General features: G+C 45.7%; 2 protein-coding genes and 1 pseudogene across 3 annotated transcripts in view; all 3 read left to right on the forward strand.

Moving 5' to 3' along the window:
* Positions 1–5854: 5854 nt before the first annotated feature.
* On the forward strand, positions 5855–8946 carry LOC133141520 (perforin-1-like). The gene is made up of 2 exons (XM_061262091.1): positions 5855–6369; positions 7920–8946. The coding sequence occupies exons 1-2, from the start codon at positions 5855–5857 to the stop codon at positions 8944–8946; spliced, it is 1542 nt and encodes a 513-aa protein (XP_061118075.1).
* Positions 8947–14041: 5095 nt separating this feature from the next.
* On the forward strand, positions 14042–19026 carry LOC133141521 (perforin-1-like; annotated as a pseudogene).
* Positions 19027–20877: 1851 nt separating this feature from the next.
* Positions 20878–25943, forward strand: part of ptpra (protein tyrosine phosphatase receptor type A) — a 39870-nt gene continuing 34804 nt past the window's right edge. For both annotated transcript variants that reach the window (XM_061262472.1, XM_061262473.1), the window contains exon 1: positions 20878–21248. The gene's annotated coding sequence lies outside the window, so the exon portion shown is untranslated. The remainder of the gene's footprint in view (positions 21249–25943) is intronic.

Consider the following 25943-nt stretch of genomic DNA (forward strand, 5'->3'; position numbering starts at 1 on the left):
CTGGTCAGGGAACAACAGGCCAAATCCCATTCTTTTTAGTGATACTGATCTGGTCACAAAAATACCAGATGTGACCTTCTGTTATCACAAATTAACAAATAATTCCCTCTTGATTCTGTGGAGCGTCAATGAAAAGCGTCACTGAAAAGAACCTAATTACATTACATTACATACATGTGATCCTCCAGAGCAATGTCACTATCACCAATCTACTGTAGTGAATGTTTTAAAATAATCAGCACTTATTATCTTGATCTACCTATGATTATCTTGATTAATTAACTTATCTTGATGACCATCACACATTGTGTGTGTCCAGCCAAGTTCACAGATTTTCTGTTTCAGTGATTTCCACTTCATTAATCAAATAAATAAAGTGTTAGAATTGTATGGCTGACTTTCGATGTATTATTGTATCACTTCCCTCATTCAGGACATCCCTGTGCGATCACTTTAGTTCAGGAGGGCCTTTCCTTGACATCTCAAAATGAAGTTCACTGCAGCATCCCTTCAATTTCTTTTTTCTTTCTTCAAATTTTTGCTACATATGCTGCTTCGTTTTTCTGTGAGAGCCTTTTAAAATTTAGAGGGGCATCACTTAAAAAGTGGCAAGTTGCATGAAATCCACAGTTTAAATGGCCATAATTCATAACTACTTGCTGTCAATAAACATTCATCTCTAATTCTCTCTAAACCTCAAATTAATGTTGAAGTATTTTTTGTGCATTGCCAGTCAGGGGTGCCAATAATTTTGGAGCAGACAATAATCTGTATACATACAATTATTGGCAGCCTTAATGAAAATGAAGAAAAAAGGCTGCATATAATGAACAACACAGATAATAATCTTTATGCTATGTTCACACATATGGGACAACTATAAACTTTTATTTCAATACAGTTCCTTTCATGTTTTTTATTCAGTAATCAATTTTTTTTCTGAAAACCACAGGACTCAATATTATTGACACCCCTAACAATTAATGGAAATGAAAGTGAAAAGTGAAATTGCTTGGTTGCGTCTTAGGGTATCCAAGTCTCCAAAACGAATTCTAAAATGGCACCTTCCTCCCAACAAACTCTTTGGATGGGTGGCACGAGGTTGGTCATGCACACCATCAACATCCTGGGGCGGCCTGTAGCGTAGTGGTTAAGGTACATGACTGGGACCCGTAAAGTCGGTGGTTCAATCCCCAGTGCAGCCACAGTAAGATCCTTGAACAAGGCCCTTAACCCTGCATTGCTCCTGATTAATCTAATCAACTGTACGTTGCTCTGGATAAGAGCATCTGCCAAATACCATCCATCCATCCATTATCTGAACCCGCTTATCCTGATCAGGGTCGCAGGGGGGCTGGAGCCTATCCCAGCATACATTGGGCGAAAGGCAGGAATACACCCTGGACAGGTCGCCAGTCCATCGCAGGGCACACACACCATTCACTCACACACTCATACCTACGGGCAATTTAGACTCTCCAATCAGCCTAACCTGCATGTCTTTGGACTGTGGGAGGAAACCGGAGTACCCGGAGGAAACCCACGCAGACACGGGGAGAACATGCAAACTCCGCACAGAGAGGCCCCGGCCCAGGACCTCCTTGCTGTGAGGCGGCAGTGCTACCCACTGCACCATCCGTGCCGCCTCTGCCAAATACCATTAATGTAATTTAAAAAAGCGGTGGTTCATTGATGTTTTGGAGATATTTTGTTGCCATTGGTCCAGTGGCACCAATTAATGGCATCAATGCCATGGCATAATGAATTCAGCAAAGTACTGGGAAATTTTGGCAGAAAATCAGGATGTCTCTGCTAGGAAGCTGAGACTTGGTCATAGGTAGTTTGTCCTGCCAGACAATGACTCCAAACATACCTCAGAATCCACACAGGATTGGTCAAGTGAAAACGACATCCATGTTCTGCAGTGGCGATTTCAGTCTCAGACTCCATCAAAACCCAGTGGTGTGGTCTGCATGCAAAACCCAAGGATATCAATTATTACTGTCTATCTTACTGTGGCTGCACTGGGGATTGAACCACCGACTTTACGGGTCCCAGACCTGGTACTCACCGATGTTTCAATAACAAAGAGAGTTGATTACGGCGTAACATTCACTGTCACAAACCCTTGAGAAAGAAGTAACCAGTACGCATCGTTATAAAGAAGTAAAAGAATGTTTAATAATTACAACGCTAAACAGAGTCCTATAATAATAATATCCTTGTTAATTAAAGGTCCGTGATTCTGAAATCTCACCGTCTAAGTTGTTCTACAACGGGGTGAAACTTCTCCAAAGTTCGGTCTCTTAAAGTCACAGACAACTTGTTGGTAACGGGGGTCAAAGCGGCGTAGCTTCCAGCTGCATGTGAATTGATGTAGACGCGCTCTTGACAGCGTGCAGCTCCTATATAGTTGCATTCTTCTTGGCATGTGTTGCTCCGCGACGACCGCCGGCATTCTTAGCAACGGCTGCATCTGGTCCGGTCTCCAACGTGACGAGATGCTGCATCCTCTTTGTCCAAGTGCGTCTCTCAGCAACGGAATGCATGCTCCCCTCCACCTGCTGTTCTTCTGTGCACAGGGTGCACCTGTGGTAAAGTGAAGGGTGCCTGATGGGGGTATGGAGGGGACTGGGTCTGTTGAAGTTTCTGGAGTTGTTGTAGGCCTAACTCAATGACACACTGGTGAAGGAAGGTTCCCACTTGAGAACCTCTGTGAAGAGCTCTTTTGGCTGATTTAGGAACATCTGAGCTGGGCCTTGATTACTGAGATAAACTCAAAATGCTGAACGGCCCCCTAATTAAAAGCACCATAAAAAATAACATCATATCTGAGACGGGTGCGTGGGGGTTGGACCCAAAATGCACGACTCAGAAACAATAGTAAAATAAAGTCCCGTTAGGGCTTTATTCGGGACGAGTCCCAGGAGCGTAGTCAATACAAGCAAAGTCCATACACGAAGATCCAGCCAAACAAATACAAAACAAACAAGAAGCACGGTGCCGAGGGAAGAGGCAATCTCGTAGTCGGTAGGCGTGCAGGGAGGTCCGGTAGCAGGAGAGCTGTCAGCGGGGCAGATGAACAGGCGGACGGCAGGCAGAGGCGTAGTCGTGGGCGAAGCGGGAGTCGAAACCATGAAACAATCAGCGGGGCAAAAGTACAAAAACGGTAGGCGGGGACGTAGTCGAGAAACAAAACGAAGGTCACAAAACAGAAATCAATAGTCGATGGTCAGTAAACAGGCGTGGATCGTAACGTGTAATCAAACAGTAAATAATGCTCAAGAGTTGCGTGAAAAAACAGAGGCAGACAATTTCGCAGTGAACAGTTGCGCGACTGGGCTATAAATGCAGGTGCAGACAGGTGTAGACAATTAGTTAGAGCGTAGCAAGGAAATGGAAAACAGGTGCGATGGATGACAAGTTTAACAAGGAGATTAGTAATCGTTAGTAATAAACCTATCCTGCCCTAGCATTAGTAAATTAGTAAATGACATGCACGAGAAACGTAAGGTGACATGAACACATGATTAGTCTTGTTAGTTTCTACCCAATCCTGATCTAGCGTTAGTAGTTTTAGTAAATAGACAAATAGAAACATTAGGGGAGTGAAGGACAGAACGAGAGAGAGAGAGAGAGAGAGAAAAGGCGGAACGCAAGGTTTGCGGAAAAACATGTAAAAGTGTATGCATAACAACGACCAGTTAACGTAACAATAAACATAAATCAAAACATGACACAACGCGAAACTAAGACGATAACCACTAAACATAACCAGGAAAATAATCGTACGAAAACATAACTAGACATGACGAGAAAAAAAATCGTAACAAGAAATAAACTAAACAACATGACGAACCTAGACTAACATAATACATGATAAGACACTACGTGACTAAGACAACATGAAAAAACATAAATCAACATAAAACATGGTGAGACAGACCTGAAACGTGACAATATCCTGTGTAATGTAAAATATAGGGTCATAGGCTATCAAATGAGGATAGTTGCTCAGCTGAAAAATATGCTCACTGATTTCCATCCATCCATCCATTATCTTAACCCGCTTATCCTGAACAGGGTTGCAGGGGGGCTGGAGCCTATCCCAGCATACATTGGGCGAAAGGCAGGAATACACCCTGGACAGGTCGCCAGTCCATCGCAGGGCACACACACCAGGCACTCACACACTCATACCTACGGGCAATTTAAACTCTCCAATCAGCCTAACCTGCATGTCTTTGGACTGTGGGAGGAAACCGGAGTACCTGGAGGAAACCCACGCAGACACGGGGAGAACATGCAAACTCCACACAGAGAGGCCCCGGTCAACGGGGATTCGAACCCAGGACCTCCTTGCTGTGAGGCGGCAGTGCGACCCACTGCACCATCCGTGCCGCCTGCTCACTGATTTATTTATTAATTTATAAATCTGTTCGGAAATTATTTTTATATCATGCAGTCGTACATACAGACGAGAACTGTATTTATTTCTATGTCTGCTTCTGTATGTTACATTACACTACATTACATTATTGGCATTTGTATGTTGTATGTGTCGCATCATTTACAGTAGTGGTTACAAAACTGGTCGCAAAATGTGACCATTTAGTCACAGTCTGGGGCCCTGTTATATACCATGCAGTTTAGTCAATGATCGACAAAAATACCAATTCCAGAATCTGATACGTTTATAAACCTCATTAACATAAAGTGAATATGTTCAAGCATGGAATATCCTAGTGTTGAGATTTCTATTTAACTAGAACAACAAATTAATTGCTTGTCGGGAATTGGGAATTGTCTGCTTTCAATTTTTTCAATGTTTCCTTTATCAAGCCAATAATGCCTCCAATTTTCTGCATTAATGTACTCTGTAGGACAGGTAATGTAAGACACTAGATTAGAAATATACTGTAAATGAAGATTTAAGAGAAAATCATATGCTTTAAGGTGGGTAATGAGGTTTTTGATAAAAGCAATACTTACTTGATTTGAAAAACCAACATGAGCCACGTTGTGGCTCCACGTTGTGAAGATAGGGGTATTACCGCATTCTGCTGTTTTTGGATACTCTGTCCTAATGTCTGAGAAAACCCCAGCTGGGTTCTCATGCTTGACTAGACTGAAGGCCAAATGAATCTTGAAAAGGAGGGACCGGGTCCCTGCACACAGCACAACGCATGGACAAGGTGAGAGAGGAGAAGCAGCCATTTTAAGTCTCAGCTGGGTCAACAGGAACTGAAGAGAGCAGTCTGCTAGCAAGCTGAGCTTGGCTGCATGTCATCTCCTCCAACAGGTGAAGCTGAATGGGGGTTGATCAATTTAATTGGTTAATGAATATGCTTAATTAATTAATTGATACATTTTAATAATTACTCTCAATACCTGAATGGGGATTAGATTATTATTAGATTATTATATACATTTGCAGAGATATATATAAACATGCGCACACAAACACACACACACACATCTACCTGGAGAATGAGCAGGTGTGTGTTTCAGCTACATATTCAAAGAACAAAATAAGAAACATACAAACTAATGTATTTCCCAAACACATTTATTCTTGCAATATACTTGTCTAATTTAACTTGGAGTACTCCAAAAGCCTTGAGATTATATCGGCGACCTTTTAAACAGACGGCATTGCAAACAGTGAATATAGTCAAAGATGCTGATCGGTGCATAACATGATATTGCATACACACTCAGAACAAAAGGGTTCTCTGGTTTGTCTCCAAAGGGGAACCATTTTCCACCTTTATGGAACCCTCTATGGTCTGTGTGAAAATTGTGAAAGCCCCCAGATTTAACCATTTTGCCTTTTCTCCTGCCAGTGAGAGCTATGACTCCCCAACTCTACCTGTGCCTCCTGGTCCTGGGACACCTGTGCGTGGTGCTCTCTTGTCGGGTGGGGAAGCTGGAGGAATGCCAGGCAGCCCCGTTCGTCCCCGGGCACAACCTGGCGGGAGAGGGCTTTGACGTCGTGAAGGTCCAGCACAAAGGTGCGTACGTAATCGACCTCCAGACCTTCCTGGACTCGAGCGACTCGTGCACCCTCTGTGAGAACACGCTTCACAGGGACGAGCTCCAGAAACTGCCGCTGTCCGTGCTGGACTGGCGCTCCTTCACCAGCTGCAGGCAGGAGCTGTCCAGCGCTCTGCTCGCAACCGTCACCTCCGTGGCCGACAGCACGACCGACCTCATCGAGAACGACTGGACCGTGGGCCTGGGCCTCGGGGACATCGCCGATCTAACCATTGGTGGCAGCCACTCAACCGCGGTCGAGTTCGCCACTGAGGCCTCTGCGAGCGACAAGTCCGTCTTCACTTCTCACCAGCTCAGCTGTAGCCACTACAGGTGGGTCAGGCCGCCAAAATAAGAGTCTGTTAAAGAAATGAGCAGAACCGGTTTCTGGCTGATTCCAACAGGTTATTTTAATGTGACTTTTTTTACATCCAAATTTGGTGATCTTAATTACATCCCTTTTTATACATAGTCCCTCAATTTTAGAGGACCAAAAGTAATTGGACAGTTGCTTCTCAGTTGTTTCTGATTAGACAGGTGTATTCAATCGCTTCCTTCATGCAGGGATAAGAATGATTCAGTATTCTTGGCCTTTGGTTGCCATTGAAATTGCCATTGAATCATTTGTCAAAACTAGGACCACTGAAGTTGTACCACTGAAAGTCAAAGTAGCCATTATGGGGCTGAGAAATAAAAACAGTAAGATACATAGGCAACAAAATAGGCTTACTAAAACAAATGTTTGGAACGTCATTAAGAAGAAAGAGAGCACCGGTGTATGTTTGGGATAATTGCTTTGCTGTGGGATAAAGCACCATCCAATGAGTTTGGAAGCATTTGTGGTTGAAGTTGAGCAGATAAAATGTACTATTCAGAATGAATTCTAAATGGATCTCGAGCAGTTCCTTTTGACCTACTCTACACATGTACACTTTTCTCTTGCCATCACTCTGATGCAAGTCAATCTTGGTCTTATCTGTCCACAAGACCTTTTTCCAGAATTGTAGGCTCTTTTAGGTACTTCTTAAAAATTTGTAACCTGGCCATCCAGTTTTTGCATCTTACAGTTTTGCCACTGTTTTTTTGTTTGAAGTCTTCTAGAGACAGTAGTCACTGACACAGCTACAGCTGCATCCTGAAGAGTGCTTCTGATCTATTGACCAGGCGTTTGGGGATTTTCATCATTATGGTGGTAAATTGGTCTTCTTTGGCCAACCAGCCCCTTCCCAATCATTGTTTTCACCAGTACTCTCTTTCTTCCTCATGATAGTCAAGATAGTTTATTTTGGTAAGCTTATTGTTTGGCCAATGTCTTTTGTTTTTCTCAGTGACATAATGGCTTCCTTGACTGTCATTGGGATATCTGTGCCCCTCATGTTGACCTATGCCAATAACAGACTCCAAAGGCAAATCAAAGAGAATCAAGACTCCATACTGAAAGCTTTCTTATGCCTGCAGTGAGGTACCAATTGAATACATTAGTCTCATAAGAAACACCTGAGAAGCCAACTGTACTGCTGGTCCCCCTAAAATGCAAGGCTATGTATAAAGAGGGATGCAGTCCCTACAAATATCACCTGACACCCTCAAAGTAATGGTGACAGTCTGCAATGTAACCTCATCTTGCTGGAGTACAGAGCCAAAATACTTATGGACCTCACTGTATATGTCCATGAATGTGGAGGGTGAAACACGCGCTTCAAGAACATTTCAACAATATTAAATCATATGTATTTTCACTGGCAACATTGGAACTGTTATTTAAATTTTAAAAAAACATTTTAAAGAAAACATGGAAAATGTCACCGCAAGGTGATTAACCTTTTCAGAATGCTTTCTCTGACTTCATGTGAATCTTTTATCACTTTTATTCTGACTTGTAGCTACCGTGTCTCAGGAAACCCGCCTCTAAGCGCAGAGTTCCGACAGCAGCTGCGCTCTCTCCCGCAGGAGTACGACCCGAACACCCGCCACCTGTACGAGCGATTCATCAACACCTACGGAACACACTACATCCAGCAGGTGCAACTGGGCGGTCGTCTGACGAGGCTCACCTCCATCCGCACCTGCCTGGCCACCGTCAACGGCCACTCGGCCACCAAGGTGAAGGACTGCCTGAACACGGGCCTCTCTGTGGGGCTGGGCTATCTGGAACCTTCCGCCACCACCAGCCAGTGCAGGACTCTGCTGGAGAACCAGGACAGCCAGACGGGCTCCCAGCTGTCATACCTTAACCATGTCACCGAGATCCTGGGGGGACACAAGTGGCTGGGAGAGGTGTCCCTGTTCAAGAACGACTCTGTCGCCTTCCGAAAATGGCTGACCAGCCTCAAGGACGTACCAGACATCGTGTCGTACTCCCTGTTCCCCCTCCATGAGCTGATTCCCGACCCTGTTGTCAGGGGGAATGTGAAGTCCGCGGTCAACCAATACCTGAAGGAGAACGGCATCCCAAAAGACGGTCCTCCCAAACAGTGTTTTGGGCAGCCCAACCTTTCTGCTGACTGCTGCCCCCAAAACCCAATGAGAGGCCGGCTCCGGGTGACTGTGATCAGGGCCTGGGGGTTGGACGGGGACCCCGTTGGGAGAACAGAACCCTATGTGAAGTTCTGGTATGGACCCCACTTCCACCAGACCCACTGGATCAAATCGGAGGACAACCCCTACTGGAACCTGGTCTATGACCTGGGCCACGTGGAGGCCTATCACGAGCTGACGATGGAAGTGTGGGACAAGGACGTGTGGAACGACGACCACCTTGGCACCTGCCGTACACGACTGCAGGAGGGCAGCCACTCTCTCAGCTGCAATCTCAGTAAAGGAGGGGGCTTCTCCTACTCCTACACTCTCACCTGCGACCCACAACTCAGCGGCTACCAGTGTGCCAAGTACAAGCCTGCCCCCCAGTGACCAGTCAGGGAACAACAGGCCAAATCCCATTCTTTTTAGTGATACTGATCTGGTCACAAAAATACCAGATGTGACCTTCTGTTATCACAAATTAACAAATAATTCCCTCTTGATTCTGTGGAGCGTCAATGAAAAGCGTCACTGAAAAGAACCTAATTACATTACATTACATGTATGTGATCCTCCAGAGCAATGTCACTATCACCAATCTACTGTAGTGAATGTTTTAAAATAATCAGCACTTATTATCTTGATCTACCTATGATTATCTTGATTAATTAACTTATCTTGATGACCATCACACATTGTGTGTGTCCAGCCAAGTTCACAGATTTTCTGTTCCAGTGATTTCCACTTCATTAATCAAATAAATAAAGTGTTAGAATTGTATGGCTGACTTTCGAGGTATTATTGTCACTTCAGTCATTCAGGACATCCCTGTGCGATCATTTTAGTTCAGGAGGGCCTTTCCTTGACATCTCAAAATGAAGTTCACTGCAGCATCCCTTAAATTTCTTTTTTTTTGTGCAGTGCTAGGCAAAGATGAGGAATAGAAATCTTGCAAATTTTTGCTAGATATGCTGCTTCGTTTTTCTGTGAGAGCCTTTTAAAATTTAGAGGGGCATCACTTAAAAAGTGGCAAGTTGCATGAAATCCACAGTTTAAATGGCCATAATTCATAACTACTTGCTGTCAATAAACATTCATCTCTAATTCTCTCTAAACCTCAAATTAATGTTGAAGTATTTTTTGTGCATTGCCAGTCAGGGGTGCCAATAATTTTGGAGCCGACTATACATTATTACTGTATACATACAATTATTGGCACCCTTATTGAAAATGAAGAAAAAAGGCTGCATATAATAAACAACACAGATAATAATCTTTATGCTATGTTCAAACATATGGGACAACTATAAACTTTTATTTCAATACAGTTCCTTTCATGTTTTTTATAATCAATTTTTTTTCTGAAAACCACAGGTCTCAATATTATTGACACCCCTAACAATTCATGGAAATGAAAGTGAAAAGTGAAATTGCTTGGTTGCGTCTTAGGGTATCCAAGTCTCCAAAACTAATTCTAAAATGGCACCTTCCTCCCAACAAACTCTTTGGATGGGTGGCACGAGGTTGGCCATGCACACCATCAACATCCTGGGGCGGCCTGTAGCATTGTGGCTAAGGTACATGACTGGGACCCGTAAAGTTGGTGGTTCAATCCCCAGTGCAGCCACAGTAAGATCCTTGAACAAGGCCCTTAACCCTGCATTGCTCCTGATTAATCTAATCAACTGTACGTTGCTCTGGATAAGAGCATCTGCCAAATACCATCCATCCATCCATTATCTGAACCCGCTTATCCTGATCAGGGTCGCAGGGGGGCTGGAGCCTATCCCAGCATACATTGGGCGAAAGGCAGGAATACACCCTGGACAGGTCGCCAGTCCATCGCAGGGCACACACACCATTCACTCACACACTCATACCTACGGGCAATTTAGACTCTCCAATCAGCCTAACCTGCATGTCTTTGGACTGTGGGAGGAAACCGGAGTACCCGGAGGAAACCCACGCAGACACGGGGAGAACATGCAAACTCCGCACAGAGAGGCCCCGGCCCAGGACCTCCTTGCTGTGAGGCGGCAGTGCTACCCACTGCACCATCCGTGCCGCCTCTGCCAAATACCATTAATGTAATTTAAAAAAGCGGTGGTTCATTGATGTTTTGGAGATATTTTGTTGCCATTGGTCCAGTGGCACCAATTAATGGCATCAATGCCATGGCATAATGAATTCAGCAAAGTACTGGGAAATTTTGGCAGAAAATCAGGATGTCTCTGCTAGGAAGCTGAGACTTGGTCATAGGTAGTTTGTCCTGCCAGACAATGACTCCAAACATACCTCAGAATCCACACAGGATTGGTCAAGTGAAAACGACATCCATGTTCTGCAGTGGCGATTTCAGTCTCAGACTCCATCAAAACCCAGTGGTGTGGTCTGCATGCAAAACCCAAGGATATCAATTATTCTGTAACGTTCTGCTTGGGGCAAATTAATCATTATTAAAATGCAGTACTTTACACATGATGGAAAATAAAGCTCATGTCAAAAACTGTATTATTTGTTAGTTGACAGTATTATTTGTGCATATTTACCAATAATTCTGGAGCCCACTGCAAAACTGCAGCATTCAACTAAACTGGCCCCATTTTTCTCCAATTATTATAGGCTACTATTATGTTATTGTCTAATATGTGCAACACATTTGTTTGTATTTATTTTTGGCTTTTTTATCTTTATTCGACATTGGCTTCTATGACTTGTTGTGGATTATCTTTTGATTCAGATAGAACCCATAATATGGCTATTAATAGGCTAATAAATATAGATAATTGTTACGACCTGGTACTCACCGATGTTTCAATAACAAAGAGAGTTGATTACGGCGTAACATTCACTGTCACAAACCCTTGAGAAAGAAGTAACCAGTACGCATCGTTATAAAGAAGTAAAAGAATGTTTAATAATTACAACGCTAAACAGAGTCCTATAATAATAATATCCTTGTTAATTAAAGGTCCGTGATTCTGAAATCTCACCGTCTAAGTTGTTCTACAACGGGGTGAAACTTCTCCAAAGTTCGGTCTCTTAAAGTCACAGACAACTTGTTGGTAACGGGGGTCAAAGCGGCGTAGCTTCCAGCTGCATGTGAATTGATGTAGACGCGCTCTTGACAGCGTGCAGCTCCTATATAGTTGCATTCTTCTTGGCATGTGTTGCTCCGCGACGACCGCCGGCATTCTTAGCAACGGCTGCATCTGGTCCGGTCTCCAACGTGACGAGATGCTGCATCCTCTTTGTCCAAGTGCGTCTCTCAGCAACGGAATGCATGCTCCCCTCCACCTGTATAGGGAAACACAAAAACACAGCAGTACCCAGCCCAAAACAGCCAAAAAGCAACAGCATTATACATCCCAAAACACTGGGACGTAACAATAATATAGATAAATAAATTGCGATTTAATTCATTACATACAGTAAGGGCAACATGGCTCAGGTGGTCCCCTGCCCGGGCTGTGTCGAAGTGTCCCTGAGCAAGACACCTAACCCCCAAATGCTCCTGACGTGCTGGTTGGTGCCTTGCATGGCAGCCAATCGCTGTCGGTGTGTGAGTGTGTGTATGAATGGGTGAATGGAGAAGCATCAATTGTACAGCACTTTGGATAAAGGCGCTATATAAATGCCAACCATTTACCATTTAGGGGCTATTGCAACCTTCAGGGAGGAGGGAGGTCTATGTGGTACTGCTGTTCTTCTGTGCACAGGGTGCACCTGTGGTAAAGTGAAGGGTGCCTGATGGGGGTATGGAGGGGACTGGGTCTGTTGAAGTTTCTGGAGTTGTTGTAGGCCTAACTCAATGACACACTGGTGAAGGAAGGTTCCCACTTGAGAACCTCTGTGAAGAGCTCTTTTGGCTGATTTAGGAACATCTGAGCTGGGCCTTGATTACTGAGATAAACTCAAAATGCTGAACGGCCCCCAAATTAAAAGCACCATAAAAAATAACATCATATCCTGTGTAATGTAAAATATAGGGTCACAGGCTATCAAATGAGGACAGTTGCTCAGCTGAAAAATATGCTCACTGATTTATTTATTAATTTATAAATCTGTTCGGAAATTATTTTTATATCATGCAGTCGTACATACAGACGAGAACTGTATTTGTTTCTATGTCTGCTTCTGTATGTTACATTACACTACATTACATTATTGGCATTTGTATGTTGTATGTGTCGCATCATTTACAGTAGTGGTTACAAAACTGGTCGCAAAATGTGACCATTTAGTCACAGTCTGGGGCCCTGTTATATACCATGCAGTTTAGTCAATGATCGACAAAAATACCAATTCCAGAATCTGATACGTTTATAAACCTCATTAACATAAAGTGAATATGTTCAAGCATGGAATATCCTAGTGTTGAGATTTCTATTTAACTAGAACAACAAATTAATTGCTTGTCGGGAATTGGGAATTGTCTGCTTTCAATTTTTTCAATGTTTCCTTTATCAAGCCAATAATGCCTCCAATTTTCTGCATTAATGTATTCTGTAGGACAGGTAATGTAAGACACTAGATTAGAAATATACTGTAAATGAAGATTTAAGAGAAAATCATATGCTTTAAGGTGGGTAATGAGGTTTTTGATAAAAGCAATACTTACTTGATTTGAAAAACCAACATGAGCCACGTTGTGGCTCCACGTTGTGAAGATAGGGTTATTACCGCATTCTGCTGTTTTTGGATACTCTGTCCTAATGTCTGAGAAAACCCCAGCTGGGTTCTCATGCTTGACTAGACTGAAGGCCAAATGAATCTTGAAAAGGAGGGACCGGGTCCCTGCACACAGCACAACGCATGGACAAGGTGAGAGAGGAGAAGCAGCCATTTTAAGTCTCAGCTGGGTCAACAGGAACTGAAGAGAGCAGTCTGCTAGCAAGCTGAGCTTGGCTGCATGTCATCTCCTCCAACAGGTGAAGCTGAATGGGGGTTGATCAATTTAATTGGTTAATGAATATGCTTAATTAATTAATTGATACATTTTAATAATTACTCTCAATACCTGAATGGGGATTAGATTATTATTAGATTATTATATACATTTGCAGAGATATATATAAACATGCGCACACAAACACACACACACACAACTACCTGGAGAATGAGCAGGTGTGTGTTTCAGCTACATATTCAAAGAACAAAATAAGAAACATACAAACTAATGTATTTCCCAAACACATTTATTCTTGCAATATACTTGTCTAATTTAACTTGGAGTACTCCAAAAGCCTTGAGATTATATCGGCGACCTTTTAAACAGACGGCATTGCAAACAGTGAATATAGTCAAAGATGCTGATCGGTGCATAACATGATATTGCATACACACTCAGAACAAAAGGGTTCTCTGGTTTGTCTCCAAAGGGGAACCATTTTCCACCTTTATGGAACCCTCTATGGTCTGTGTGAAAATTGTGAAAGGGCCCCCAGATTTAACCATTTTGCCTTTTCTCCTGCCAGTGAGAGCTATGACTCCCCAACTCTACCTGTGCCTCCTGGTCCTGGGACACCTGTGCGTGGTGCTCTCTTGTCGGGTGGGGACGCTGGAGGAATGCCAGGCAGCCCCGTTTGTCCCCGGGCACAACCTGGCGGGAGAGGGCTTTGACGTCATGAAGCTCCAGCACAAAGGCGAGTACGTGATCGACCTCCAGACCTTCCTGGACTCGAGCGACTCGTGCACCCTCTGTGAGAACACGCTTCATGGAGACGAGCTCCAGAAACTGCCGCTGTCCGTGCTGGACTGGCGCTCCTTCACCAGCTGCAGGCAGGAGCTGTCCAGCGCTCTGCTCGCAACCGTCACCTCCGTGGCCGACAGCACGACCGACCTCATCGAGAACGACTGGACCGTGGGCCTGGGCCTCGGGACATGGCCCATCTAACCATTGGTGGCAGCCACTCCACCGCGGTCGAGTTCGCCACTGAGGCCTCTGCGAGCGACAAGTCCGTCTTCACTTCTCACCAGCTCAGCTGTAGCCACTACAGGTGGATCAAGCCGCCAAAATAACAGTCTGTTAAATTAGCAGAACCAGTTTCTGGCTGATTCCAACAGGTTTCCAGATTACCGTTACACCAGTGTAGGGTCATTTGCACGGGGCACCAAATTAACTGTAGGGTTTTTACTCTCTGCGAAACCAGGGCGCCAATTAATGTTATGTAGCAGTATAACTGCAAAAAGTAATCGGTCTCATAAAATTACTGTTATCAGAAACATCTAACCACAAATTTAGTCTTAATTAATAATTAAAATAACCAATTTAATGATTAAACATACCGATAACCTGAAGGTTGGAAGTTCTGAAAGACTGCTTTAACTCGGCTCTCATGTCTATGAGACGCCAAAACAGACACCGGGTTTAATAAAATATATTTATTAAACAAACATACAAACACAGAAGAGATAAACTAACGGGAAGTTAGTAGGGTAAATTAGTAGGGTGTGTGTGTGTGTGTGTCCTTTGAACAAAGGAAAGGTAAAAGTGGGAGTGTTTGTGTTAGCTGGGGAAAGAGAGGCTAGAGTTTTACTGTAATTACATACGCGAAAGACGGCGAATCAATTCACGTATATATGTGGCTAACAAAAATACATTCAAACGGTAACACAGACAAATAGAAAAACACATTCACAATATCAATCAAGACTAAACTAAACACTGGCTGTGCCTGAATGTGTGTTGTCTTACTGAGTCCATACACTGGATCCAAAAGACGTGCTGTCCTTGTAGGAGCGGCGATGGTAATGTGAATGATGTCCTGGAGAGGTGCGCAGAGCTGGGATGTTCCCGTGGGCTGCGCGTTGTTGTCTGGTCCGCTCGGTTGCTGGAAGGTCACTGGTCCTTTTTCCGGGTGGAAAAGTTTGTTGCTGTTGTTCGTTGGTGAGCTTTGCAGGGGTAAACTGATGTAGCGTTCCGCGTACACCAGTTTCCACTCGCTATAGGCCACTAAGTTACCGCGAGGTAACTGGGTGTGTCTGTAGGCCTGGTAGTGCGCTGTGCAGCATTCAGCCTCTGTCCGATTCTCGGAGCAGATGAGCTGAAGCGAATGGCCAAAAAGGTACAATAAGTCAGGTTCTTGGCTTAAAACATTGTTACAAGACCATTGTAAATCCCTTCCTATCATTGAAAACGTCTCACTTACATGTTGACCCCCTGCCTATGTTTATAGTCCTTAAATCTGGGTTTCAAACTGTACATTTGTCGGGCGGTCAAATGTACCAAAGCATTGTACAGATATACAGCAATTAAATCTCATTGGTTGAAAAATGGCTCCAACTGCCACAGCCAATGGCAGGATGGGGGGGTTATTCTGATCGTGTTGTTCGTTCGTTCTTTCTTGCTCACAATATAGTTGGTTAGCTAAAGTGAAAACTATAAATATTGTTGTCTAGCACACCAAAGTCAAGATCTTATAAAGTCACCTGTTTGGCAAACATTTTCTTACTAGAAGACTACGAAAAGATGGCAGGCGCTGTTGCGTTTGTCCCTGTCAGCTTTCCAAAACAAAACGTGTGTGGGAAGCATAAACAGTGTAGTGATTTGGATGGATGAATGGATGGATGGATGGATGGATGAAATAAAGTAATCATATTTAATATTTAGCTGCAAATCCTTTGCAATCAATAACTGTCTGAAGTCTATGACCCATAGATATCACCAGATGCTGCATATCTTCCCTGATGATGCTCTGTCAGGCCTGTACTGCCGCCCTCTTCAGCCCCTGCTTGTTTGAGGGGCTGCTTGCCTTCAGTCTGGTCTTCAGCAAGTGAAATGCATGCTCAGTTGGATTGATGTCAGGAGATTGACTTGGCCAGTCAATAGTGTTGAGCGATTAGCTGACATTTAGGTGTTTTTTTCAGTGTAGTCAATTTGAATGTAACATTGTACGTTCCATGCTTGAACATTGTAGCCTATTGTAGCCTACTTCAGAACACCACAAGTACTATCCGCTACAATGCTTCTATTCACAAGCTAGGCTCTGATTGGGGCAAACACTATTTCCAAAACGACCAATCACACACATGTAATGTCACACATGAAGAAAAGGAGATAGACACACACAACAATTAGGCTACAATGTACAGCAGACGTTCACATTACAGTCACATTCACTCACAGCTGACCAGCTACAACATTGAGGAGGCAGAATCGTCACATAGCCCCCACTCAAGTGGTCTCCAGTCTCCGACGACCCCACAGTAGTTAGACAGCCCACCTCAAAGTCCCTTAGACAGTCAGAGGGTCTCCCCTGTCACCCGGGCTGGCGACTGGGGAGCGGAACGGGCTCTTCTGGCATTGGAGGGGTGGAGGAAGCAGGGTGCCCATTGCCTTGTCTGCCCGCTGCTGTTTCAGCGGCGTATGGCTATGGTGCAAGCCGGTCTTGGTGCAGCACCACCTGGTGGCCACGGTTTGGCATGCACACCCGGTAGGTTACCTCACTGAGGCGGTGGATAACCTCGCCAAGCCCCTGCCAGTGGGCTGCAGCGGACGGGCCACTCGGCAGCGAATCCTCTGGGACAGCCGCTTTTTCTTTGGGGCGGTGTGGGGGGTAAAGGTTGATGGCTGAGTGGCATTGGCGGTGTTGACAACAGCGCCCCAGCGGGCCAGTAAGTCCAGGCCAATGATGCACGCAGCGCTGATGTCGACCAGCCAGAACTCGTGCGTTACTCCTTGTCCCCCGGTTTCTACGTTCACCGTCTTCTTGCCCAGTTTTTGCCCCGTCACCGACTGCAGTTGGGTGGTCGTTGGTTCCCTGATGGTGTTTGGGAGCGTCCCTGGCTGCATGAGGGAGATGGTGGCGCCTGTGTCAATCAGTGCTCGGCAGGCCCGCCCCTCCAGGCTGTGGTGCAGGTACAGTCCGCCTGCTTTGCCTATCCGGCCCCCCGTGGTCGTGCAATTTGCTTGTCTGCCCTTACAAGGGCAGCACGGAATTGCTCGGAATCCGCCTTGAAAAAGGCAGATGGAACTTTTGCTTGTGCAGGTGGGGCCAGGCTAGCTGTCAGCATGACGGGTCGTTGTTGATTGAGTGTCATCGCCGTTCTCGCAGTTTCCCTCTTTAACCAAATTTGTTAGTCCAGACCATCAAGCTGTCTGCCCATCTCTTGTAGCCTCTATCCCACTTCTGGACACCAATGTAGCGAGCGGCGCAGTTAATGGAGACTGAGACAGACATTTCTCGAATCACTCCAATGGACTCGCCATTGGTGAGGGTCCTGCAGGTTGTTCTGCGAAGAGAAAGAAGAGAGTTGGTTAAAGGCAGCTTGTTCAAGTGATTTGGATGGAAAAGGAAGAACAGACAACAGATGGAAGCTCTGGATGATGGCAGGGTCCAGAGTGGGATTCTTCAGGCGAGGGGTAATGTGGGCCCTCTTGAAGGATGAGGGGGAACATCCAAAAGAGTTTATGGAGAGGTGACAAATGGCAGGCAGAGGGGAGGTGGTGCACTTGGACTTGGACCCAATAGTTGCATCGCCAGGGTCACTGACAACATACACTGAAAAGTATATCAGAAAGCAAAAATGATATAACTATTTTATTTACTTTTCTTCTGTCTTGTAGTTACGTTTCCAGTAATGCACAATATCACGCTTATCATATATCACTCTTTTAACGCTCTTTTATTTGTATTTTTTGTATTTGTATTCATTTTTATTTGTGTGTCTCAGGAAACCCACCTCTCAGCGCAGAGTTCCAACAGCAGCTGTGCTCTCTCCCGCAGGAGTACAATCTGAGCACACAGCACCTGTACAAACGATTCATCCACACCTACGGAACGCACTACATCCGGCAGGTGCAACTGGGCGGTCGTCTGAGGAGGCTCACCTCCATCCGCACCTGCCTGGCCTCCGTCAACAGCCACTCAGCCACCAAGGTGAAGGACTGCCTGAACACGGGCCTCTCTGTGGGGCTGGGCTATCTGGAACCTTCCGCCACCACCAGCCAGTGCAGGACTCTGCTGGAGAACCAGGACATCCAGACGGGCTCCCAGCTGTCATACCTTAACCATGTCACCGAGATCCTGGGGGGACACAAGTGGCTGGGAGAGGTGTCCCTGTTCAAGAACGACTCTGTCGCCTTCCGAAAATGGCAGACCAGCCTCAAGGACGTACCAGACATTGTGTCGTACTCCCTGTTCCCCCTCCATGAGCTGATTCCCAACCCTGTCGTCAGGGGTAACGTGAAGTCCACGGTCAACCAATACCTGAAGGAGAATGCCATCCCAAAAGTCGGTCCTCCCAAACAGTGTTTTGGGCAGCCCAACCTTTCTGCTGACTGCTGCCCCCAAAACCCAATGAGAGGCCGGCTCCGGGTGAAGGTGATCAAGGGGGCTGGATGGGGACCCAGTGAAGAGGCCAGAACCCTATGTGAAGTTCAGGTATGGACCCCACTTCCACCAGACCCACTGGATTGACTCAGAGGACAACCCCTACTGGAAATTGCCCATTTGGGACAAAGAATAAACTGAACTGAACTGAACTGGTCTATGACCTGGGCCACGTGGAGGCCTTGCACCAGCTGAAGATGGAAGTGTGAGACGTATCAGTATCACCCATTCTTTTTAGTGATACTGATCTGGTCACAAACATACCAGAAGTGACCTACTGTTATAATCAATGAACAAATAATTCCCTCTGATTATGTGGAACTTGAGGTCTACAATAACTAATGAAAAGAACGTAATCCTCCAGAGTAATCAAACATGCATGTCACTATCACCATCTACTGCAAGGAATGTCTTGAAATAATCTGCACTTATTACTGCGTTATCTTGATGACTATCACACATTGTGTGCGTCCAGCCAAATTCGAAATGACCTGATGATCTATTGTTCCCACTTTATCAATCAACTTAATAAACAAATTGTATAACTGACTTTCCATGTTTTATTGTGTCATGTACCCCTTCAGTCTCACCAGCCCAGGGTTTGTGAGGGTTCTTTGCATTCATTCCTTTTTTCAGCCTACAATCTTCAATCATTATGATAACAGGATATACCAATTAAAAGCATGAAAACTCACAGTTCTATCTGTATAACCTATTTTAACATGCATTACTTTAGCTACAACAGTTCCTTATTGGTAACATGTGGGTGGTAAAACAAGTGTGGGGGGGACCTCACCTTCTCTGCAATTTGGAAATTCACATGCTACAGGAAATAAGGTAATGTCAGTGTCCATTCCTCGACAAGTGTACAGCGGACCAAATGCCAAATAGTTTCGCATTCTAAAAATGTGCTTGGAGAAACGTTGATAGAATGTGCATTGTTTACTTAGAATTTCTCTGGAGGAATCAGTATAACTTCAGCTCATCAAAGAACCGACTACAGGCATGTTATTGAAGTGACGACGAAAAAGCATTTTAGCTAATGACATTACGTGTGTGTTACTGAGAGGAATTGGATTTTACTAATGTAATATCTGCATGAATGGTTTATTTGAACTTTGAGAGTAGAAGGTGTAGTTTGGCATAATTTTGGTCTCACGAGATTTGTAACATGAACAAAACATGTGCACTTTGGAAGTGAAAATGAATCAAATTAAAGAAATTCAAATTACATATTAATTTTGCTTAAGCAATTCAGTAAGCCAGTGTGTTTTCTACCAAAAAAAAAAGCAAGAAAGATATCACAGTAATATAAACAAAAGGTGAACATACAGTATGTATCTGAAAGAGAAAAAATGTCCTGATAATTCTTTGTCACTGGCCACTAAATGGATTTTAGTGAATAATTTGTCAGGAGAAAGAATGAATTGCATCTATCCTCAGACTTTTGAAACCCACTTACACTGACCTGGAGATGAAGACCTTGGGGGAAAGGTTGTGTGTGTATTTGTGTGTGTGTGTGTGTGTGTGTGTGTGGGGGGGGGGGGGGGGGGGGGGGTTCGACCTAGTGGAAAGATGTTCGACTGGTGTAGAATTGGTGTAGAGTGTAGAATTGCTGATTTGAGTCTGAGTTTTATAAAACTGAAGTTAAAATTTAAAACAAAAACATCAAGCGAACATGCTCGTTCTTTAATACATGCTTTTGCATTCTGAATACATTTTGTAGGACATCGATCAGCGACGACAATGAGTTGGGATAAGGTTCGTGTATGGCAGGAGGAGTAGCTTTCTGTGTTCTTGGAAAAGAAAAGTGTATTCTTGAAAGTGACCACAAGGGGACTTCGTGTTCCAGTTAGTACGACGCTCCTGTTGTTCCCGGGCTCTTCCTAATGTTCCGAGTTTGGCCGCCAGAGGTCGCGGTGGCGCAGATGGGAAGGAAGGAGGAGGGGCCCCGGATTCTCTCCTTCCCATTCCAAGCGAAGAGACACAACATGGCGGATTAGGAACGGTGGCCGACGCGCTCGGATACAGAAAAAAGGGAGATCGTGAGAGTACTGCGCATCGAGCAAACCAGGAGATAATTATCCGCGGTCGGGAACAGACGTTGGATATTTTGGTGACTTGAACAGTAGTGTGGCAAAAGGTTGTAATCTGTTGCCCGTCTCTAAATTGGCTGCCTCTGCCGGATCATTCCAATCACCCCAGACCCCCCCTCCCCAACCCACCCCGCACACTCTCGATTCCTGGGGTGTGGAGAGTGGAGACAGGGGTTGGGGAAGAGTGAGAGAGAAAAAAATAAGCACACTGTTATTAATAAAGGGGTTATTGAAGACTGCGCCTCGTGAAGCTGGAGCCGCGGTGAGTTAAATTTTGTATTGTTAAAACGATTCATACTTGTTTACTTTATTGTTCTGATTGACCCTTTTAAACGAACAAGCACGTTTTAGTTAGTAACACAGTCACTACAACTCCCACTGGCACGGATCCATTCTCGGAAGAGCCAGAATAGGGAGAGAATTTAGCCTTTATATAACGCATCCTCTCAGTTATTGTGGGAGCGAGAGCATTTATATTTGTAGCGACACGAACATTCGCAGAACTCGCTGGGAGGCAGGGAGGGTGGAAAAGATCGCGATGGGGCGATCCGAAAAGGGGGAGGAAGAGGAAGCGGGACCGACGACATACCTTTTATTTGAAGTCAACCGTATTGAACGCCAGAACGCGAATGTTTACCGCGAACGGGCGCGTTGAAACAATGCTGATGGGGAAACAATGGCGAGTCTAGCGCGTTCGAGTTGCTACCTGAGTTTGGGAACGGGGAGGGGGGGGTAGATACATTCAACGGCGCTTTGTTGCTACATGTTTCGGTGGGTGGGTGGGTGGGTGGGTGCCTGAGTGGGGGGAGGGAGGGAGGGAGATGTGTGGGACGACAGCCCAACCCGTTCACACACAGCCATGCTGCCTCAAATCACGGGGAAAAGCGAGTGGGGGAGAGCGAGAAAAGTGTTGCTTGTCGTTCTACTTTTCAACCACACGCGGAATACTGGCCTGAAAGGAAAGAAAAAAAGGGGGGGGGGGGGGAACAGTCAGCCAGCGTTTATGGGAGGGGGGTATTCCATCCTGTTATTACGTGGTAAATGTAACAACGCTAATGATGACGTAGGGCCCAGGGCACAACCTCCCTGCAACATCCACTGTTGGACCTCCAGGCCGTTTGAGCGCTAATTGGTCATAGTGTAGTTGAAATAGCGGCTGAAATAGCGGTCGCGGACGTTGAGTTACGGGTTCCCAGCACGTTGAATGTTATTGTTGTTGTGACCATGCTGGATTGGGTACGGCTGAAGTAACAACTGGAGGGTTAGTTTGCATGGAGCCAGGTTGTGTAGAAACTGACCCTGGGCCTGAAAACAGTGGCAGACACAGGATGGGTCACACTCGCTGGAGTGTGTGTGTGTACCTGTTGCTGTGTGCCTGTTTTCTGAGAAGTCCCCTTTTTTATGGGAGTTGCTGGACGTGTCTGGGCCTGCGGTTGGGCTTTAAGATGGGGTCAAGGTGGGAGAGCTCGCTTTGGGAGAAGGAGGGGGTCAGACGGGGAGGCAGAGGGAGAGCATTCCAGGCTGGCTGACCAGGTCCCCTCATGAGCCCCCTCAGTTTGATGCAATCAGGAGGAGAGGAAGGTTTCGGGCAGGCCTGGGACAAGCCTTTCAATTCAGTTCAGTTTATTTGTTTATATGTCTAGCACTTTTTTTCAGAGACATTGTCACAAAGAAACTTCTCTGTGGCCTGAACCCCCCAAAAGTGAGCTGTTTCACTTAGAAAAAGAAAAAGACAAGAGAAAAACAGTCAACCGGTGGAGAGTATGAACTCCCCAATGTGAGGGAGCCTCAGGAGGGACCCGGCTGTAGAGGAGGGGAGAAGCAGACCAGACAGCAGTGTCTGCTCCCCCCGGGGGGGCGAAAGGTTGGGGAGGGGTGCGAGGGATTGGGCCACAGGCCAGCGAGGATTTTGGGTAGAGGAAGGTTGAGACGAGGGGGAAACAGAGCATCCGTACGGAGGATCCTTGGGTGAGTGGTCACGGTGCCCTCTTGCACCCCCAATCTGGTCCTGCTGCTGCTGTCACCATGGGGCGTGGGGTGAGCGAAAAGCGGGGAGAATGGCACCGACACTCCCGCCTAATATCGTTATTTATGCCCCAGAAACCCCGGTTGTCTGTTAGCATCGCCTCTCCGCAGGGGGGTGGGGGGCTACTCCCCTAACCCTGGAGCAGCAGGTTTCTGCTGGGTTTAGTTTTTAACCTGAGAATGAGCGCCCAGCTCAGACCCTCACCACCAGGCACGGTTAGCTTTGCCACCTGCGTGCGTAACCGGCTGCTTCTGCTGCCGCTGCCACTGCTACTGCTTCTGCTGCTTTTGGTGGGGGGCGGCCTGTATCGTTGTGGTTAAGGTTAATGACTGGGACCCGCAAAGTCAGTGGTTCAATCCCCGGTATAGCCACAATAAGACCCGCACAGCCGTTGGGCCCTTGAGCAAGGCCCTTAGCCCTGCATTGCTCCAGGGGAGGATTGTCTCCTGCTTAGTCTAATCAACTGTATGTCGCTCTGGATAGGAGCGTCTGCCAAATGCCATTCATATAATGTAATGCTGCTGCTTCTGCTGCTTCTTTCATCAGTTAACTGCTGAGAAATGACTGCAGTGAGCTCCTGCAGCAGCCCAGTACTGAGGCTGCAGACCCCTGGGCCTGTGAGGATTCTAACGTCTGTGTCCACAAAATGAAACAAAATGGAGCATCTGGCTGCTCAGGGGTGCCGTCGTAGAGGCCCACCTGTGGCCGTTAGCTTACTGGCTCAGTTGCCTGCTAACTCCCAATACCGCATTACCTCCGTGTTCCTCCCAGGTCACCTGTGTCCCCTCCGTCTGTTTCTACCGTTTTCTCCCCTTCAGGTACTGCATTAGCTCACCTTTTACCTGTTTGCCGGGGGGGGGGGGGGATTCCCTAGCCTGTAGATTATTTGGGTTTTGGAGGGTGCTTATCTCTCTGCCTGAGGGGAACGTCGCAGTTTTAGGGGCTGGCGCTAAAGCCGGTGCAGGGGTGGAGCTTGGGAGTGTGAGGCGTGTGGACGGGTGTTACCTGCGTTTGGCTGGGACAGACCCAGGTGATTTTGTGTGACTCATTTATCCTGAAGGCCCCCTTTTTGGTGTCCCAAATTGGCAGATTTGGACCCCTCCCAACCTCAAACCCAGGTCCACAGGGAGGCCAGAAATAGCTTGATGATTTCATGAACTAATGAGGTTTTTAGAATGTGTCCGTTATTTCCGGTAATCTATTTTGAAAAGCCAGCAGCCGATTGGCCGAGCAGAGCAGAGTGGGGTGGGTGGGGGCTTCTTGGCTTTTCCTCCCTCCAGACAGTGCAAGCCGGATCTGCGTGTCTTTGTGCTTCGGAAACGCTTAACAGCATTCTGGGATGTTTTGTGTACCCAATACCATTCACAAATATTGGGTCAAAAACATATTTGAGTAATTTAGTGATTAAATGTAACAATGTTGTATGATTAGTTACCGGATTTATATATAGTACTTGATTTTTCTGTGATAAGCGTAATATTGACAAGAGACCATAATCTGAAGGTCCATCAACCAAATCATTGGCACTTCAGTGTGACGATGAAAGTAAAGATTAAATAAATAAATGTAAAGTTTATTTTTTTTTTTTAAGATATTTTTTAGGTCTTTTTCAGCTTTATTGAACAGTATATAGTATAGAGAGACAGGAAGAATGGGAGCGAGAGAGAGGGGAAGACATGCGACAAATGTCGGATGGTCGGATTCGAACCGCCGACGTCGCGGCTCGCAATGAGCATGCGGTCAGTGCTCTACAGGCTGCGCCACCGAGACACCTATAAATGTTAAGTTTTAACCAAACGCATTTAAGTGGCACGTTACTGTGTCCATTTTTTACCTGTGGTGGTTGATCACGTGACTGCCCCAGGAAAATGTGATTGCTCTGAGAACCCGCACAACCCCACAGCACCCAGAAGAAAAACAGGTTCGTTTGGGCAGATTGTTCCGGAAGCTTCTGAAGCAGAATGGCCTCTTCAGCCCACAAACTAATTATAACTTGCGTCTGGTCGCCAGCTCCGCCTGACGCACGATTGGACATAATTGCTGAAAGTAATCATCCTCTAATGGGGTTCAGCACAAAAGCTGTGCTCTGAAGTCTTATCACACTTCCTCAAGGTCAGAAAGCATGATGGGAGTTTATTTAGCTGATGTCACACACTGTACTGTACTCATCCTCAGCTGTATGCAGTGCTGCTGCAGTGTACGTGCTCACAGTTGATGTGGTTAAAGGGTTTTTGACATTTACTGTGTGCATAGACTGTTTAGCTCAGGTCTGATGCAGGTATGACGGTGGTGAAAGCTGTATGGAGCAGCCAGGAGATGAATTTGGCCTGAATTCCGTCCGGGGACCCGAGGAACATGATGTGCCATGTCAAAATTGACGGCATGACCCAATTAAACACACTGCAGTCCTTTCCCCTGTTCGCAGAATGGGCTATTCCTGCCATAGAAACACATTTACGAGAATGTTTTGCACATTAAAAGCCATTTAAAAAATGAAATAAAATAAAAATGCTTGAAAGAGCTGGATTGTGGCTGTTTTGAATGTTCGCAGAGTAATAGGTGATTTTTGCATTTCGGTTCTAGAACATTGGGGTAGGGACACTAAGTCCCAAAGGACTTTGGAGAGTGCTATAATTTCTGTCCTTTGTGCTCTGTCCTCCAGCACATAGGATTTGAAATGAAACGATGAGTATGATGTTAAAGACTGTCACCTGTAATTTGTTTGAAGGTATAATAAAGGTTCATATTGGGTCCTAGGTCTTCCCAGGGTGTGATCTCTTTTTGTGCTGGCTGGTAATTCCAGGCGCTGTCTAGGGATTCTGTATATATGTTCCGAGCGCGTTGTCGTGGTTGGAGACATTTCGGTCACTTAATGGAGGAGTGAGGAAGGCCCTGTCCTCACAATGGCATCGCATACAGTGTGAGCTGTCA

The sequence above is a fragment of the Conger conger genome, chromosome 12 (genome assembly GCF_963514075.1).
Source record: "Conger conger chromosome 12, fConCon1.1, whole genome shotgun sequence".
Classification (NCBI taxonomy): domain Eukaryota; kingdom Metazoa; phylum Chordata; class Actinopteri; order Anguilliformes; family Congridae; genus Conger; species Conger conger.

Excerpts from the sequence above, each read along its gene's own strand:
- LOC133141520 (XM_061262091.1), top strand. The coding sequence starts at position 5,855 with ATGACTCCCCAACTCTACCTGTGCCTCCTGGTCCTGGGACACCTGTGC. Across the intron at positions 6,370-7,919 it reads CTCAGCTGTAGCCACTACAG|CTACCGTGTCTCAGGAAACC; the intron begins GTGGGTCAGGCC and ends TCTGACTTGTAG.